Raw genomic sequence first — 13,688 nt, forward strand, 5'->3', positions numbered from 1 at the left:
CTGTAGGCTTTCTTGGTGCCTCTGCCATGCCAAGCTCTGTCATGGTCACCACTCACTCACCACATCAGGGGCGCGCATGTATCTGGCCTGGCTTTCTTTCATGTACAAGCTAGTCTCCTACAGTATATAATTGCAGGGTAAACAGATCTGGCTAATTAAGTAGTATGACTCATGCAACCTGGCTAGTTAGTATTCCGTCGGTAATCTGGTTATTTCTGACAAGAGAAATTGCATATCTTGCAACCTGGTTAGAGTATTATGTATGACTCATGCATTTCACATCCTTGTGGTTCATAGATTATCTGTAAGCTCCTATCAATCATGTTTTAGCGCGCGGCTCTCCTAGTAATTTGCAAAATACTATACACTAAGTAGCCCAAATTATCTGTAAGGATGGACCATCTAGATTATCCTTTTCATGATTAATAAGTAGCCTAAATTGAGATGCAATAACTGCTTCCATGATGCAATAACCACATTTTCAGTGTTCAACATGCATCCTTCACAGATTGCTCATGCATGCGATTTTTTTGCAGCTTGAGTTTCGTGGTGCCCATCTACAATGAGCAGGCCGTCGGTGACCGGACGGCGTACGGGCACATCGTCACCATGTTGAGCAGCGTGGCGTGGTTTCCTCACCGCTTGGACGATCATGACCGTCCTCGTCTTCACCAAGCTCATTTGGGGCTCGGTGGCCTTTGATGTGGTAGGTTGAATGAGCTACACAAGATTAAAAGGACAATTGCTTTCAAATTGTTGCTTCCAAATCAGTACAAACCCCTACCAAAGACTCCAAACGATTGCATCCAGATCAGTACCAAAACATGAGTAAAAAGGTGCTTCCTATTGCATCCAGATCAGTACCAACAGTCGAACAAGAGTTTACACAATCTTTGCAACTAAAAATTGTCGACGATACAAATGCGTACAAACCCCTACCAAAGACTCCAAACGATTGTACAATTTACCAAAGGTGCTGCCTACTTATTCTGATACAACAGCTGTATCCTTTTCTCGTCACGAAAAATAATCACAAGAACGAAATATATTAACAATAAAGTTTGTATTGCTCGCCGACAGCGAGAGCACTGCTGCTAACAGGATGGCATATGGTAGAGCACGGCTGGCTCGCCATTTTTTTCCAATGGTTAAGAGGGCGACTGGGGACTGGCACAGCAACCGAATCTGCAGCAGTTTACACAAAAACAAAAATTTCTGGAACATCCACCATACATCATCACGAGCTCTGTGTTTGGCGGTGAATTTGGAGTATCCAGTCCATGTAACTGCTTGTTCCTGCCATCTGATCCTCGACGAGGTTGGACAGAAGTAGGAAGCCTTCTCTTGGCTGCTCGCCTTGCCGTACCACACGGGGCAGCTGGTAACACGAAGAATCCCTCTCCCTCAGGGCTCTTTGTACTGCCATGAAGTTTCTCGAGTGATTGTTGTCACATTCTCTCAACTGAATCTGCAAGATACCCCATGTCAGCAAGAAGCACAAATCAAAAGTGAAGTTGTATTACATGCTAACTGTGAGCCTTTTATAGATTCTGATCCCAGAGCATATCAGAGGTATTTTTAAGAACATACTAAAAAAAGGAGAAATGGCATGATACACTGTTAATTTATTTGAATTTTGTTTAAGAAAGCCAAAAAAATAGGGCAGAAAGAGGAAATAAGTATAAGTCCCAAGGTCAAGACTATTATTTACCAAAGAGTAAAGAAGGGTACCTTTGATAGATCAGGGAAGTTTGAGAGGCTGACTCCAAGAATGTCGTTCATGAGCTCAGGTTGGAGCATCCTACCCAACCATACTAGGAAGGTGAAGCCATCATCAAGAAGATATAAACCGGCAGTGTCTAGGCACTGCAAGGTTAATGGCAACCGCTTCAGGGCCCCATCAATCATATCTGGTTCCTGAAAATCATGACATTTATTTCAGTTAGAAAAGACAATGTGTAGACTAGATTAAACGAAATGTTAAAGTTCGAATATACAAATAAAATCAGCTCAATTTCAATTAATGCTTACTGTGACTTTCGGCTCTAGAAACTGAAACTGAATTTTGAAGCAGGAATTAAATGGGTCGAGGTAATACCAAACTAACTAAGCAGACTAATCAGTTTAACTTCTTATATACTGGTTCTGCCCATTTTAACTACAAATATGCCTAAATTGAAGGAAAAACCCTCGTATCAAACATGCTGAATAAAAACAGCTAGAGGTTATGTATTTATTTCGCTTAATGATAAGCCTGATCTGGCTGCAAGTTGCAAGATATGAACTATTAAAGGCCAAGTATTTGACCAGACTAACTGGTTCTTTCCACCACAGAAAATAAAACTGAAGTTATTTATATTCTAACTTGCATAATTTGGAAGTAACAAGTCTACAAGCAGCACTGGATAAAAGGTTTAATCAGTTAAGTAGCAAGGAAATACGGCATACCACTGTCAATACTTCATCAAGCCTGTACAGAGATGGATAAATAAAATTGAGCAGCCTTCTTGCAGGCAGTATCATCATACTGAAACCAGCAGCGCAACGTTCATCAAGAGAGACGTCAGCATAACCACCACGCAGAGCAAGGGATTTGCATAGGGCCAGGATGTATAATGGCAAGTATCTTAATGATTCTGGATATATCAGTCTCCCTCCTATTCGATGTTGCACAACATATAGGTTCCGGTATTCCTTTAAACTTTTCACAAGCTTTAACTGTAATTGTTGTCGAACACTGTCCAGCTTATCAGACAGTGAGTTTTCAACAGCTGCAGGATAGCGATAATTAGTAAGCTATAAAGTGATCAGTCATGTATATTGACATTTATGAAGGGGAGAGCATCGATCTAGTACTAACCGATTCTAGCCAACACCGACACAATGGCACCAGTATCTGCTTGACGATACATTTCACCAAGATCTGTGACCACAGGTGCAGCTGCCGTATGCACCCTGATACGTCGTTCACCAGAAGATGATGTATATCTGATGGTGGTTAAGGACACAAGAATCACACTTGTAAATAATATTGTACAAATAAAAGCCCAATGGCAGAAGGCAACATCCAACATCATATGCAGGGGGTGCTTTGACAATTAAAAATAAGCGACTTGGATCTCTCCCAGTTCTACTCTACTGACAAACCCTATTCATGGATCTAGCTATCACCAAACTACGAGCAAAGGAAACCTTGAGAGAGGTGCTCCGTTGACATTTTGTTAAGTTATCGTTTGTAACATCAACTTTCTCACTAAAATCAAGAGATAGAGAGCAGGGCAGCACAAGCAACTTGACAGGAAAGGATACAGCAATGCCACTTGGAAGTAAACAGTCTGTGTGGTCATTAGGGTCTCCTCTAGAGACAGTTGCATCGCAAAAGCTTTATCAGAGTCAACAGCTGGAAGAGCTAACAAATCTGTGGACCTTAGCATGAAATGACCATGATATGTTGTGAAACGCACCCCTGAAAAACATTATGTCATGAGAGTTAGGTTGAATAAAAACTAACGAGGCAAGGAAATATCTAGGAAGATGATAAACATGCAGCTGTGGATAAAATCTAAAACCTTTTCCACATCTGATACGCATTACAGATTCCCAAGCAGTCTCCCGAGTAAGGTCTCTGCTAAGCTCATGTTTAAGTTTCTCCCCGTGAGTAGTTGCCTGGAAGGATGGATAATGGTACACCTGACCACCAGTATATTTCGCCAGAGAACCTACACATTAGTACATATCACGGTAAGGAAGAGCAAATATGAAATACTATAGGAACTTTCAACGGGGGTTGTCAATGAATTGTCACCTAAGGAAGCTATATCACAATACTTGTCACTCAAAGAAAATATGTCCACGGCGATCTGATTTTTCGTGAACTCAGCAGCCATCTGTTTATAGAAGGGATCTTCTGGTATCCTCAGAATATGCTCCTTGTCTGTTCCATATGCACGGACATCATCTCCACGAAGTCTCAAACGGCCAATACCAAGAGATGGCAATGTACTCTGGAAGACAAGCAACTTTCCCCCAATTTGACCCTACAACAGGGATTACATAATTGTCCAGAGATTAAATTTTGTAACAGAGGGCACACAAGAACAACCAACGCATACTTCAATAATAAACCATTAAGGATCTTACCATAACCATGAATGCTGCTTTAAGTGCAGGACCAAGAGCAGATTCTACATTTACATTGTCCTGAAACATATTGGGCAAGTTATCGAGAAAGGACTCGACAATACGTCTAGAATCGACCAAATTAACCAAGAGATCATCAGGCAATGGCAGGAAAACATCGTCCAAATCGGCAACCACCATCATTTGAGGCTGACTCAAAGAAGACTGATACAATCAAAGAACACAAGTTGAGCACATCATGAAATCAAGTTTGGTATGTTAAAGCAATGATGTTGCAGAGCAAAATGCAATCCTGGAAGAAAATAATAACTAAGGAGCTGCAGGAAATACCTTGAAATTGTGGAAGTGCAATGTGCTGTCGAAGGTTAAGAATCCAATTTGTGTTCGTGGATAGCCTAGAAGATCATCAAGGCATGATTTGATGGTCTTCGCAACTACCTGGAAGAAAGCACATGAGAATTATTTGAATCTTAGGAACCAAAATAATTCTTGTAACAAAAAGAACATACTAAATCCTACAGCCCTAATCTGCATTGTCAATGATACCCAAAAAATGATAACCCTCAGAAAGAACAAAATTTCAAAAAAAAAAATGTAGAACGTACCTCGAGCAGCCCACTTCGAACTGCAGATACTGAGACATCAATAAGAAAGAAATACGAAGGCGGCATTGGTGGCCGAACCATATATTCAGTAGGAGCAACAAACTCCACTGTTCCCTTAGAAAGTTCTGGTCTTTGATCTGCATCAAATCTTCGTCCACTAGCATCAAGAGCACAAAAGTACTCGCCAGGAACTGCAGAAAAGGGAACATATAAATTTTAGCAAGGAAAAGGGTGCTAACTGCTAAGAGATCAGTCAGCACTAGCACTGGTACATACAGATCTCATAAATGACAACCTAAACAGAATGTAAGATTATACAACAGATGATAGTTCTTTCTACCTCAAGCACTATCTCTAAGATAACTGCAATGCAATTAGTCAAAAACTCAAACAGCTCTGCTTAACCCTGCTAAGCAGAAGTCTACCTACATTTCCTCTTGTTGGGAAATTTTATGAGGGTGGCATAAGGAAAATTGCGTCTCTCACTGAAGTATGCTCTCTCGATTACAGTGTGTTGAGCCTAGATCATTGGCCATGTAGTTTACAATTCAAATACTCCAGCCGACCCAAAGTATATAGCTTATGGAAATAAAATCCACCAAATAAGTAACATAGCTTCTAAACTATTTCACCTTATAATCCTATATGGATTTCCTGTAATAACTTCAGCTTCACTTTGAAGAACAAGTCGAGCTTAACATTTATCCTGAAAGCTAACTTTTGGGTACAAGTGTATGCTCATTCTATGTAAGAGTGTAAGTTTAAGTTAGGACAAGAGGGGGCATATACAATGGTATTTCTTTGACTACTCCATATACCTTATCGTGACAGAAAGCATCGAGTATTTCTTGGACTACTTTTTTCTTGTATACAAACAAAGCTGGCCCACTTAATCTTTATTCTAACGTGCCAAGTTATTTCAGTTATTTAATATGATATGCCAAACGTGGTTAAGCTTGAACTAAGATATCAAAAAAAAAAAGGCTGATTCAACAGCAGCATGCCTGTGTAACAGGTCCTCTTTCAGGGCCTCGGTATAATCACAATATATCCTACTTAAATAAATAAATAAAATCAGAAGGCACCTTCTGGAATGACATTTAGTGTGATGGTCAACAACTGATGTCTCAAATCTAAAGATAATTGTATAGCAACATGTATTTAACCAAACTTAATTTCCCAATCTTAGATATTATCTGATTCTTGTATTCAAAATTCTTGCATTAAAAGATGGCAAGGATAACCTTATGGAAAACAGCAATAAAAAGGTGGTACTAAGTATATTCTATAGATCTATAGATATCATATAAAATAGCTAAACTGCTAAAGAAAACTATATTTTTCCTCTACCATTTTCAAAGCTAATCAGGAATCAAGACAAAACATCTCTGCCTCTTTGGTATGTCCAGTGAGGCGCCAATGATTAAAGGATATCTTACTCAGGTTACAGTTCACTCGTAGTTTCATCCCTCTATGAAAACACCGAACCCACCACAATAGTATACCATGCTAGAAGAGTTCTCACACTGCTTTGCAAACATTATGATAAGGCATCTTGAGGATGAACCATTGAACAGTATTGGTATTAAGAAACCTTAGTAAAGAATTTTGACTCTAAACAATAAGTGATGTGATGGCTGGCAGAAACATCGGCAATCGGTCCATTCAATACGCACTGAATCTGCATAAGTTTCAAGTTAAAAGTTACCATCATTGAGCAGTGTGCAAAGATTGCAGCGCCACTTCCTTCCAGCATCTGCAAATGTTGCATAAGGATTTATATATGTCCTGCATCTTCGACAGCGGATTACACCAGCCGACCCAAAGTTGACAACTGGCACTTCCTCCTAAGCATCGAGAAACAAACATGTCAAAACCATCCAGTGCTTTGGATACATACAGAAAATGATAAAGCAGAGTTCGTTACCCCATCAGGTGCTTCTGCGAGAGGATGTACCATGGCACCAAGGGGCAAATGCCACCTGGAGACCAATGACTGGGATGCCGGAATAGTGTGGGTTGTCAGCCGGAAGTACCTCGGGTGGCAATTCAATGGGAATGCCTCCAAAACCTTAGCTGGCTCCTCATCGCCATATAGCGGACGTGGTAGCCCATTTACATCAACACCTGGGTCAAGCGATCCAGGTGCAGAACTCACTGACAGAGACTGGAAGTCCTCCACTAAGCTCTGGAGCGTGCCCATCGGAGGCCCTGTAGTTGGGTATGCTGGCTGGTTACTGTACGAGGAAGGTGGCCCCATGGTAGGCGGTGGCATGTTCTGCATTGGCTGTTGAAACGATGGCCGGACCGGCGGAAACTGTGGGTTAGGGCCGCCAGAGTAGTACCCTTGCACAGGCTGGGGCTGCGATTGTACTGGCGGCGGCCTCACATAAGTTGGCGGTGGCATAGCGTTCCCTGTGGGAGACTGCGGCTGCGGGAGAGCTGACGGTGGAGGGTGAAAAGGTGGAGGTGCTGCGCCAAAAGGGCCTTGAGACGGTGGTGCGGCGCCAAAGGGTCCCTGAGATGGAGGCGCGGCTCCGAAGGGTCCCTGGGGTCGAGGTGCTGCGCCGAAGGGTCCCTGGGGTGGAGGTGCGCCGCCCATGGGTCCCTGGGAAGGAGGAGGTGCGGCGCCGAAGGGGCCCTGAGCCGGTGGTGCCATGCCGAAGGGGCCCTGAGGCGGCGGTGCTGCGCTGAACAGCCCTGGAGGTGGCGGCCCAGCGCCGAAGGAACCCTGTGGCGGCGGTGGACCCCTGTACCCACCCATTGCCGCGGGCGGCGGAGCCCCGAGCGGCCCCCGAGGGGAAGCAGCCGCCTGCGCGACCGGCGGGCCCTGCTGCTGCGTCGGCGGGGCGAAGGGGCGCCCGAGCGGAGCAGCGGCCCCGAACGGCGAGGCCCCCGCCGCCGGCGGAGGGGCCCCGGCGGCGAAACCGGGCACGAAGCCGGACACGGGCCGCCCCGGCGGCCTCTCGTTCCCCGCGGACGGGCGCATCGCGTCGGGCACCTGCGGAATTCACAACAAGCAGGCCAAGATCAGGTTTTTTTGCTCGATCCGGGCGGCGGCGGGGGTTTCTCGATCGGATCCCGCGCCGCGGCGGCCGGATCCGGCGGGAGGGGCCGGATTCAGGGCGAGGGTCCACGGGCACGTACCGAGATCGGGGCGGCGGCGGCGCTCCGACGCGGCGAGATTGGAATTTGGAGACGGGGAGGTGGAGATTGGAGAAGAAGGTTCCGAATAGAATACAGGTTGGGAGGCCGGCTCGGCTCGGCTTGCTGACGCTGCTATAGCTGCGCGTGTCTCGCCTCCGTGGGCCCCACCTGTCTGCCTCTCCGCCGTGTCAAATTCCGTTTGTGACTGTTAACCGAATTCGTCTCAAAACACAAAAAGTTTCAGCTTGCGATGAACTGTCTAGCAGGATCGTGGCCCGTTCGATCCAATGTTAGGGGGGCTCCGCGATGTTCAATGGAGTCGTTTGTACGTTTCGTATATCGTCGTGAGGAAAATAAAGTCGGCTTAGGGTTACATCGGTCGACGACGATGCAATGGGAAAGAGGGAAGTCGATGATCGTCGAGGAGACCGTAAACCAGACTCTCATGTGACCTGGTGGGCACATGGTAATAGTGCTTCGTGCTTTCATGAAAAAAAATAGATGAAACACTTAGAGAGTGATTGCGACACTTCTTTTAAGACGGGGGGAGTATGCGGCAGTTTGGTTGGCTTCCTGAAAAGTACGCCTGGGAATTTTTGGTGTCTGATTTGTGCATGAGAATTTGGATTTTTTTTTGCCTGGCCAGGCCAGCGCATACGGAGGAGGTGTTTGGTTTGAGGCCTGGCCTGGTGGAGTCTAAGATGTCACTATTTTATTTTCATCCACCTTGTTTTTTATAGCCTAATGATTAGCACATATGATTACACCCAGACAGGTGCACCAGGCAAACCCAGGTGTCAAATATTGGTTGCCTGGACCAGGCTAACCTCATTGCCTCGCCCTTCAGCCAGGCTAACCGCTCTGTCTCATTCTCCAGGCCAGGCAGATACTATTCTCTCGTGGACATGCATCAAACAAGAAGCAGGTAGCTTTCAGAGAGGGTCCCAGGCCAGGCATCACATTGTGGAAGCAAACCAAACTAGTCCTATGTGCTTACATACAGGCAGACTTGTCTAAAGGACTATTTGGTTGGTTTATATAGCTTACTAACTAGTATAAGCAGACTTTTTGAAGAATTAAAAGCCCTTCTCATTAGCAATGATAAAAGTGCATCCCTAAGAAAACAAATTTGAAAGTGCATATAGGGATTAAACCACACCCAATATATAAAGATAAAAGAGCTCACCACACATATTAGAATATAGAGCAAACTCATCACGTGCCCTAACTTTCCACATGTGTCGTAAGTCTGCAACAACTCTTTGTCTGTTCCTATGTCTTCTGCATACAGTTATTTGTCATATCAAGTTCGGTTTATGAATGTCAACCAAATTCGTCTGAAAAACAGATAAGTTTCAGCTCTTTTTCTGGAAGAAACTTTTGATCTATTCATCATGCCACGTCGGTACAAAGAACATAAATGAAAAATGTATATATGTCGGTAGACCACCTAACGACGACTACAAGCATCGGAAAGTCGGGAAGTCGTTGTGGTAAGGCCGTACACGACCAACGCACCAGAACAGCAACCGTCATTGATAAAGAAAAGTATGGATCAAAAGGATTCAAACTCTAGACACACGAACGGGACGAACAAAGATTGGATCCAAGCACGTCCATCAAAGACCAGCACCGACCTAATCCCGCGAGACCCACCACCACACGCCCTCCAGCAACGCTAGATACATCACCGAAACGGGGGATAGAAAAGTTTCAGCTGATGAATTGTTTAGCAGGATCATGGTCCGTTCGATCCATTATTAGGAGGATCCGTGATGTTCAAAGGTGCAGTTTGTAGGGTTTACGCGGCAGTCTTCATGGATGATCTTATACGTCGTGAGGAAAATGAAGTTGGTGTTCGTCTTAGGGTTACATTGCTCGATGAAAATGCCATGGGAAAGAGGGAAGTCAACGATAACCGAGGAGACGATAAACCAAACTATCTAGTGATCAGATGGAAATGTGGTATTAATGCTTGATCATTTCATGAAAAATGTCAAATGAAACACCATTGGTGTATATGGCTTATATATAAGCAGACTTCACTAAGAGACTGATTGGTTGATTTATATAGTATAAATATAGAAATTTTTGGAATTTAAAACCCCTTCTCATTAATAATGTTGAAAGTACATCCATAAATAATGTTGGAAGTACATCCCTAAAATATACAATGTGGAAAGTGTGTAGAGGGACTAGATCACCTCATGATACAAAGATATAAGAGCTTACCACACATATGATAATGAGTTAAATGCACTGGCAGTCCTAAAAGTTTCATCGGGGTGTCACTTTAGTCCTAATTCTTTCAAAATGCACATTTAGGTCCTCATTCTTTAGTAAGTGGTTCATGCGAGGTCCTTTTTCCATGAGCGCTCATTGCCCTGCATGTGTGGCGCGTTGACCCACGCCACGTCGACAGAGGGCCCAACCGCCAGGCGAGAAAATTACACTGGAGGTCCTAAAAGTTTCTAGGCAGTGTCACTTTAGTCCTACTTCTTTCAAAATGCATGTTTAGATCCTAATTCTATAGTAAGTGGTTCACGCGAGGTCCTTTTTTGCATGATCTTTCTCTGACATGCTTGCATGACGCATTGACCCATGCCATGTCAACTTAGAGGCCGTTGTGGTTGTTCTTTTTTTAGAGAAAGCCCCTTGTACCCTCCCCCTCTTGACATCCCCCCCCCCTCTCTCTCTCATGCCCACACCATCGCCATGGCTGGGGAAGCAAGCTCCTCGGCAAGGAAGCGAGTGAAGAAGAGGAGCATTGCAACAGCGTCGGCAACATTGCCTCCTCCACAAGCTATAGAATGATCGTGCGAAAAAGGACCTCGCATGAACTACTTACTATAGAATTAGGACGTAAACGTGCGTTTTAAAAAAAAATAGGACTAAAGTGACACTGATCAGAAACTTTTAGGATCACCAGTGTATTTTCCTCGCCAGCCAGTTGGGCCCTCTGTCGACGTGGCATGGGTCAACATGCCACGCGGGCAGGTCAATGAGCACTCGTGAAAAAGGACCTCAAGTGAACCACTTACTAAAGAATTAGGATCTAAAGGTGCATTTTGAAAGAATTAGGACTAAAGTGACACCTTGACGAAACTTTTAGGACCTCCAGTACATTTAACTCTATGATAATTTTATTTAAGACATTATAACTTGGCACCCTACACTAGTAGAAAAACGACATTTCATACCGATTTGTAAGGACCTTTAGTCCCGGTTCTGGAACCGGCACTAAAGGGTGGGGACTAAAGGTCCCCCCTAGTCCCGGTTCAACACGAATCGGGGCCAAAGGCCCACCACGTGGCACGAGCTCGCGCCATGGTCTGGGGGGACCTTTAGTCCCGGTTGGTAACACCAAACGGGACTAAAGGAATTTTTTTATTTTCCTAGAAAAAATTTGATTTTTTCCGATTTTCAATTTTCTAAATTATTTGATGATTTAGTCTCTAATCACCCCTCATAACTGCTCAAGTGTACATGTCGGCCGGTCACCCATCCAGATCATCTAACTTCCCAACCGGTCACCCATCCTCTCACTATTCCAGCCTGAGCACGCCTAACTTCCTAGTTCTATTCCCCTAGTTTCCAAGTCCGCACTTGTTGTTTTCCTGACAATAGTAAGTTGTCAATCCTATTAACCCTCAGGAGTTTAGCTTGAGCATGAAGTGACACGTTTCACTGTTTGAGTTTGAAACAATTATTCTAAAAACAATAATTATTTACTAACATTAATATTTCCTGAATAAGTAGTTTGACCAGATTTGACCAAAATTCAAAAAAACTGAAATAATTATTTAGTAACACTAATATTCTTGAATAATTATTTAGTAACACTAATATTTCTTGAATAAGTAGTTTGACCATAGTTTGATCAGATTTAACCAAAATTCAAAAAAACTAAAACTTGAGCATAACTTTTTTCCTTCCAGAATTTGAGGATTCTAAAATTTGCCGTGCGGAGAAATCTCGAATATAGTCGTTTTACTTTTTCATAACACTTTTTCGCAAAACATGTCAAAATTTGTGTTTTTAAATTTCCGTAACTACTAGATGTAATAATGTAACTAAATCTCGACGGAATTTAATTTTTGAACTTTTTATCATTTTCTTTTGTTTTTTTTCAAAACTGAAAAGACGATAGGGGGGTAGAGATTGAAAATTGCCCTATAGTGCCGATTTGTGTCTCCAACCGGGACTATAGGTTAAGACCCCTTTAGTGTCGGTTTGTGACACAAACCGGGACTATAGGTTAGACCTTTAGTCTCGGTTTGTGTCACAAACCGGCACTAAAGGGCTCGTGGGGTCCCAGCCTGATGCCAGCCTGCCACCACCCCTTTAGTACCGGTTCATGGCACGAACCGGTACTAAAGGTTCAACAAGAACCGGGACTAATGCATAGCCGTTCGAACCGGGACTAATGGTACCATCAGTACCGGGCCAAAAATGAACCGGGACTAATGTGTCTCACGTAAAGTAGTTTTTCTATTAGTGCTAGGAGCTCCCTCACGCTATGAGCATTCAAAGCCATCCGATTTCACGTTATGGCCGTCTCTAGCCATTGGATGTAAAGTGTTTTTTAATGCTCATGTCCCCGCATCTTCGTGAGAGTAGCTACCCCCATAACTTTTTTGGACTAACCTGGTTAACTGGGCCAAACAGCACACCTAGCATAGCACCTGGCCGAAGCGAGCGCTAACCCTAACCAAGGCTAGTGGCGATGGTCGCGACGACAGCGAGATGGCACCTGGTCCCGTTTAGCCCTTGGTAGAAGGTCTGCCGTGACGAGGATGACGCTCCCGCCCGAGGTTGCCGCAATGGAACCTGTCCTGGGTCGCAGGTTTTGGCGCCTCAACGATGGCATGATAGTTATCAGCCACGAGGGTAGTCAAGAAGGTAAGACCTCATCGTGGTAAATCCTTCTCCATCTTGCTTTGTTCTGCCATAATGTATAGGTTTTTTTATTTGTTGAAATGGTTTGGCGACTTGTTCATGGCAGTGTTGTAGCCTGTAGGGAGTTCAAGTCCTCGCATGTCTCAAGCACCACAACAGCCTTCCCCACCACTACACTGTTGCAGGAAGCTTTTCATGGTAGCTCAAAGCGGTGGCATGAAGAGGAAGAGAAGAATGTGATGTTGTGCTAGCCAGCAGCAGGGTACCATGGCAACTGGCGAGGTTTCAGTTGTCCACGGCGACGATCTTGGTAATCAATTATGTGCTACAAATCTTTCATGTATTCAACTTTGTGGTTCAGTCTCTCCCTTTATTTTGTGAAAATTTGTATTGGCTGCAGTGTCTGATGATGATGTTTTCTACAACAACAACTCACCTGCTATAATTTGACTTTGTTGCATGTCTTCATTAGGTTTAGTTCTTTGTTGACTTATAACCGTAATTCTCAATTAATGATGTTTTAGATCTCCCAGTAAAAATAATAATCTTTTAGATGATAATTATCAGCAATGTGGGTGTTAGATTTTGATTCATTACTAAGGTTGTAGATTTTCAATAATGTGATTTCAGAATAATTAGTTATGCCTTTGCGGATGATTATTAATTCATTGTTTTTTTTAATTTTCATCTTGGACTCTATACTAACCACACAGTAGCTAGATTCAGATATTTTAGACCTCAAATTTATAACATGAATTTTGTTATTTTGCAGCTTATCAGATAGATCATTCGAACCTTTGATTAGCACCCAACCAGAGGGATAACACTTGTTGTTTGCAGCTTTGCAAGTTTAATAAATTATGATCTAATGGGCATCTGTTTTCTTTTAATACACTT

At 43.6% G+C, this 13,688-nt stretch overlaps 1 protein-coding gene across 1 annotated transcript; it reads right to left on the minus strand.

Moving 5' to 3' along the window:
• Window positions 1-825: 825 nt before the first annotated feature.
• LOC123186949 (protein transport protein Sec24-like At3g07100) lies at window positions 826-8,028 on the minus strand. Its single transcript, XM_044598681.1, has 13 exons — window positions 7,893-8,028; window positions 6,673-7,746; window positions 6,454-6,592; window positions 4,746-4,936; window positions 4,471-4,578; window positions 4,141-4,344; window positions 3,806-4,037; window positions 3,570-3,719; window positions 3,310-3,466; window positions 2,861-2,988; window positions 2,449-2,771; window positions 1,732-1,917; window positions 826-1,468 (listed from the first exon to the last, which is right to left on the minus strand). The coding sequence occupies exons 2-13, from the start codon at window positions 7,732-7,734 to the stop codon at window positions 1,238-1,240; spliced, it is 3,111 nt and encodes a 1,036-aa protein (XP_044454616.1). The 5' UTR covers window positions 7,735-7,746; window positions 7,893-8,028; the 3' UTR covers window positions 826-1,237.
• Window positions 8,029-13,688: the final 5,660 nt, after the last annotated feature.

Source organism: Triticum aestivum, chromosome 2A (genome assembly GCF_018294505.1).
Source record: "Triticum aestivum cultivar Chinese Spring chromosome 2A, IWGSC CS RefSeq v2.1, whole genome shotgun sequence".
Lineage (NCBI taxonomy): Eukaryota > Viridiplantae > Streptophyta > Magnoliopsida > Poales > Poaceae > Triticum > Triticum aestivum.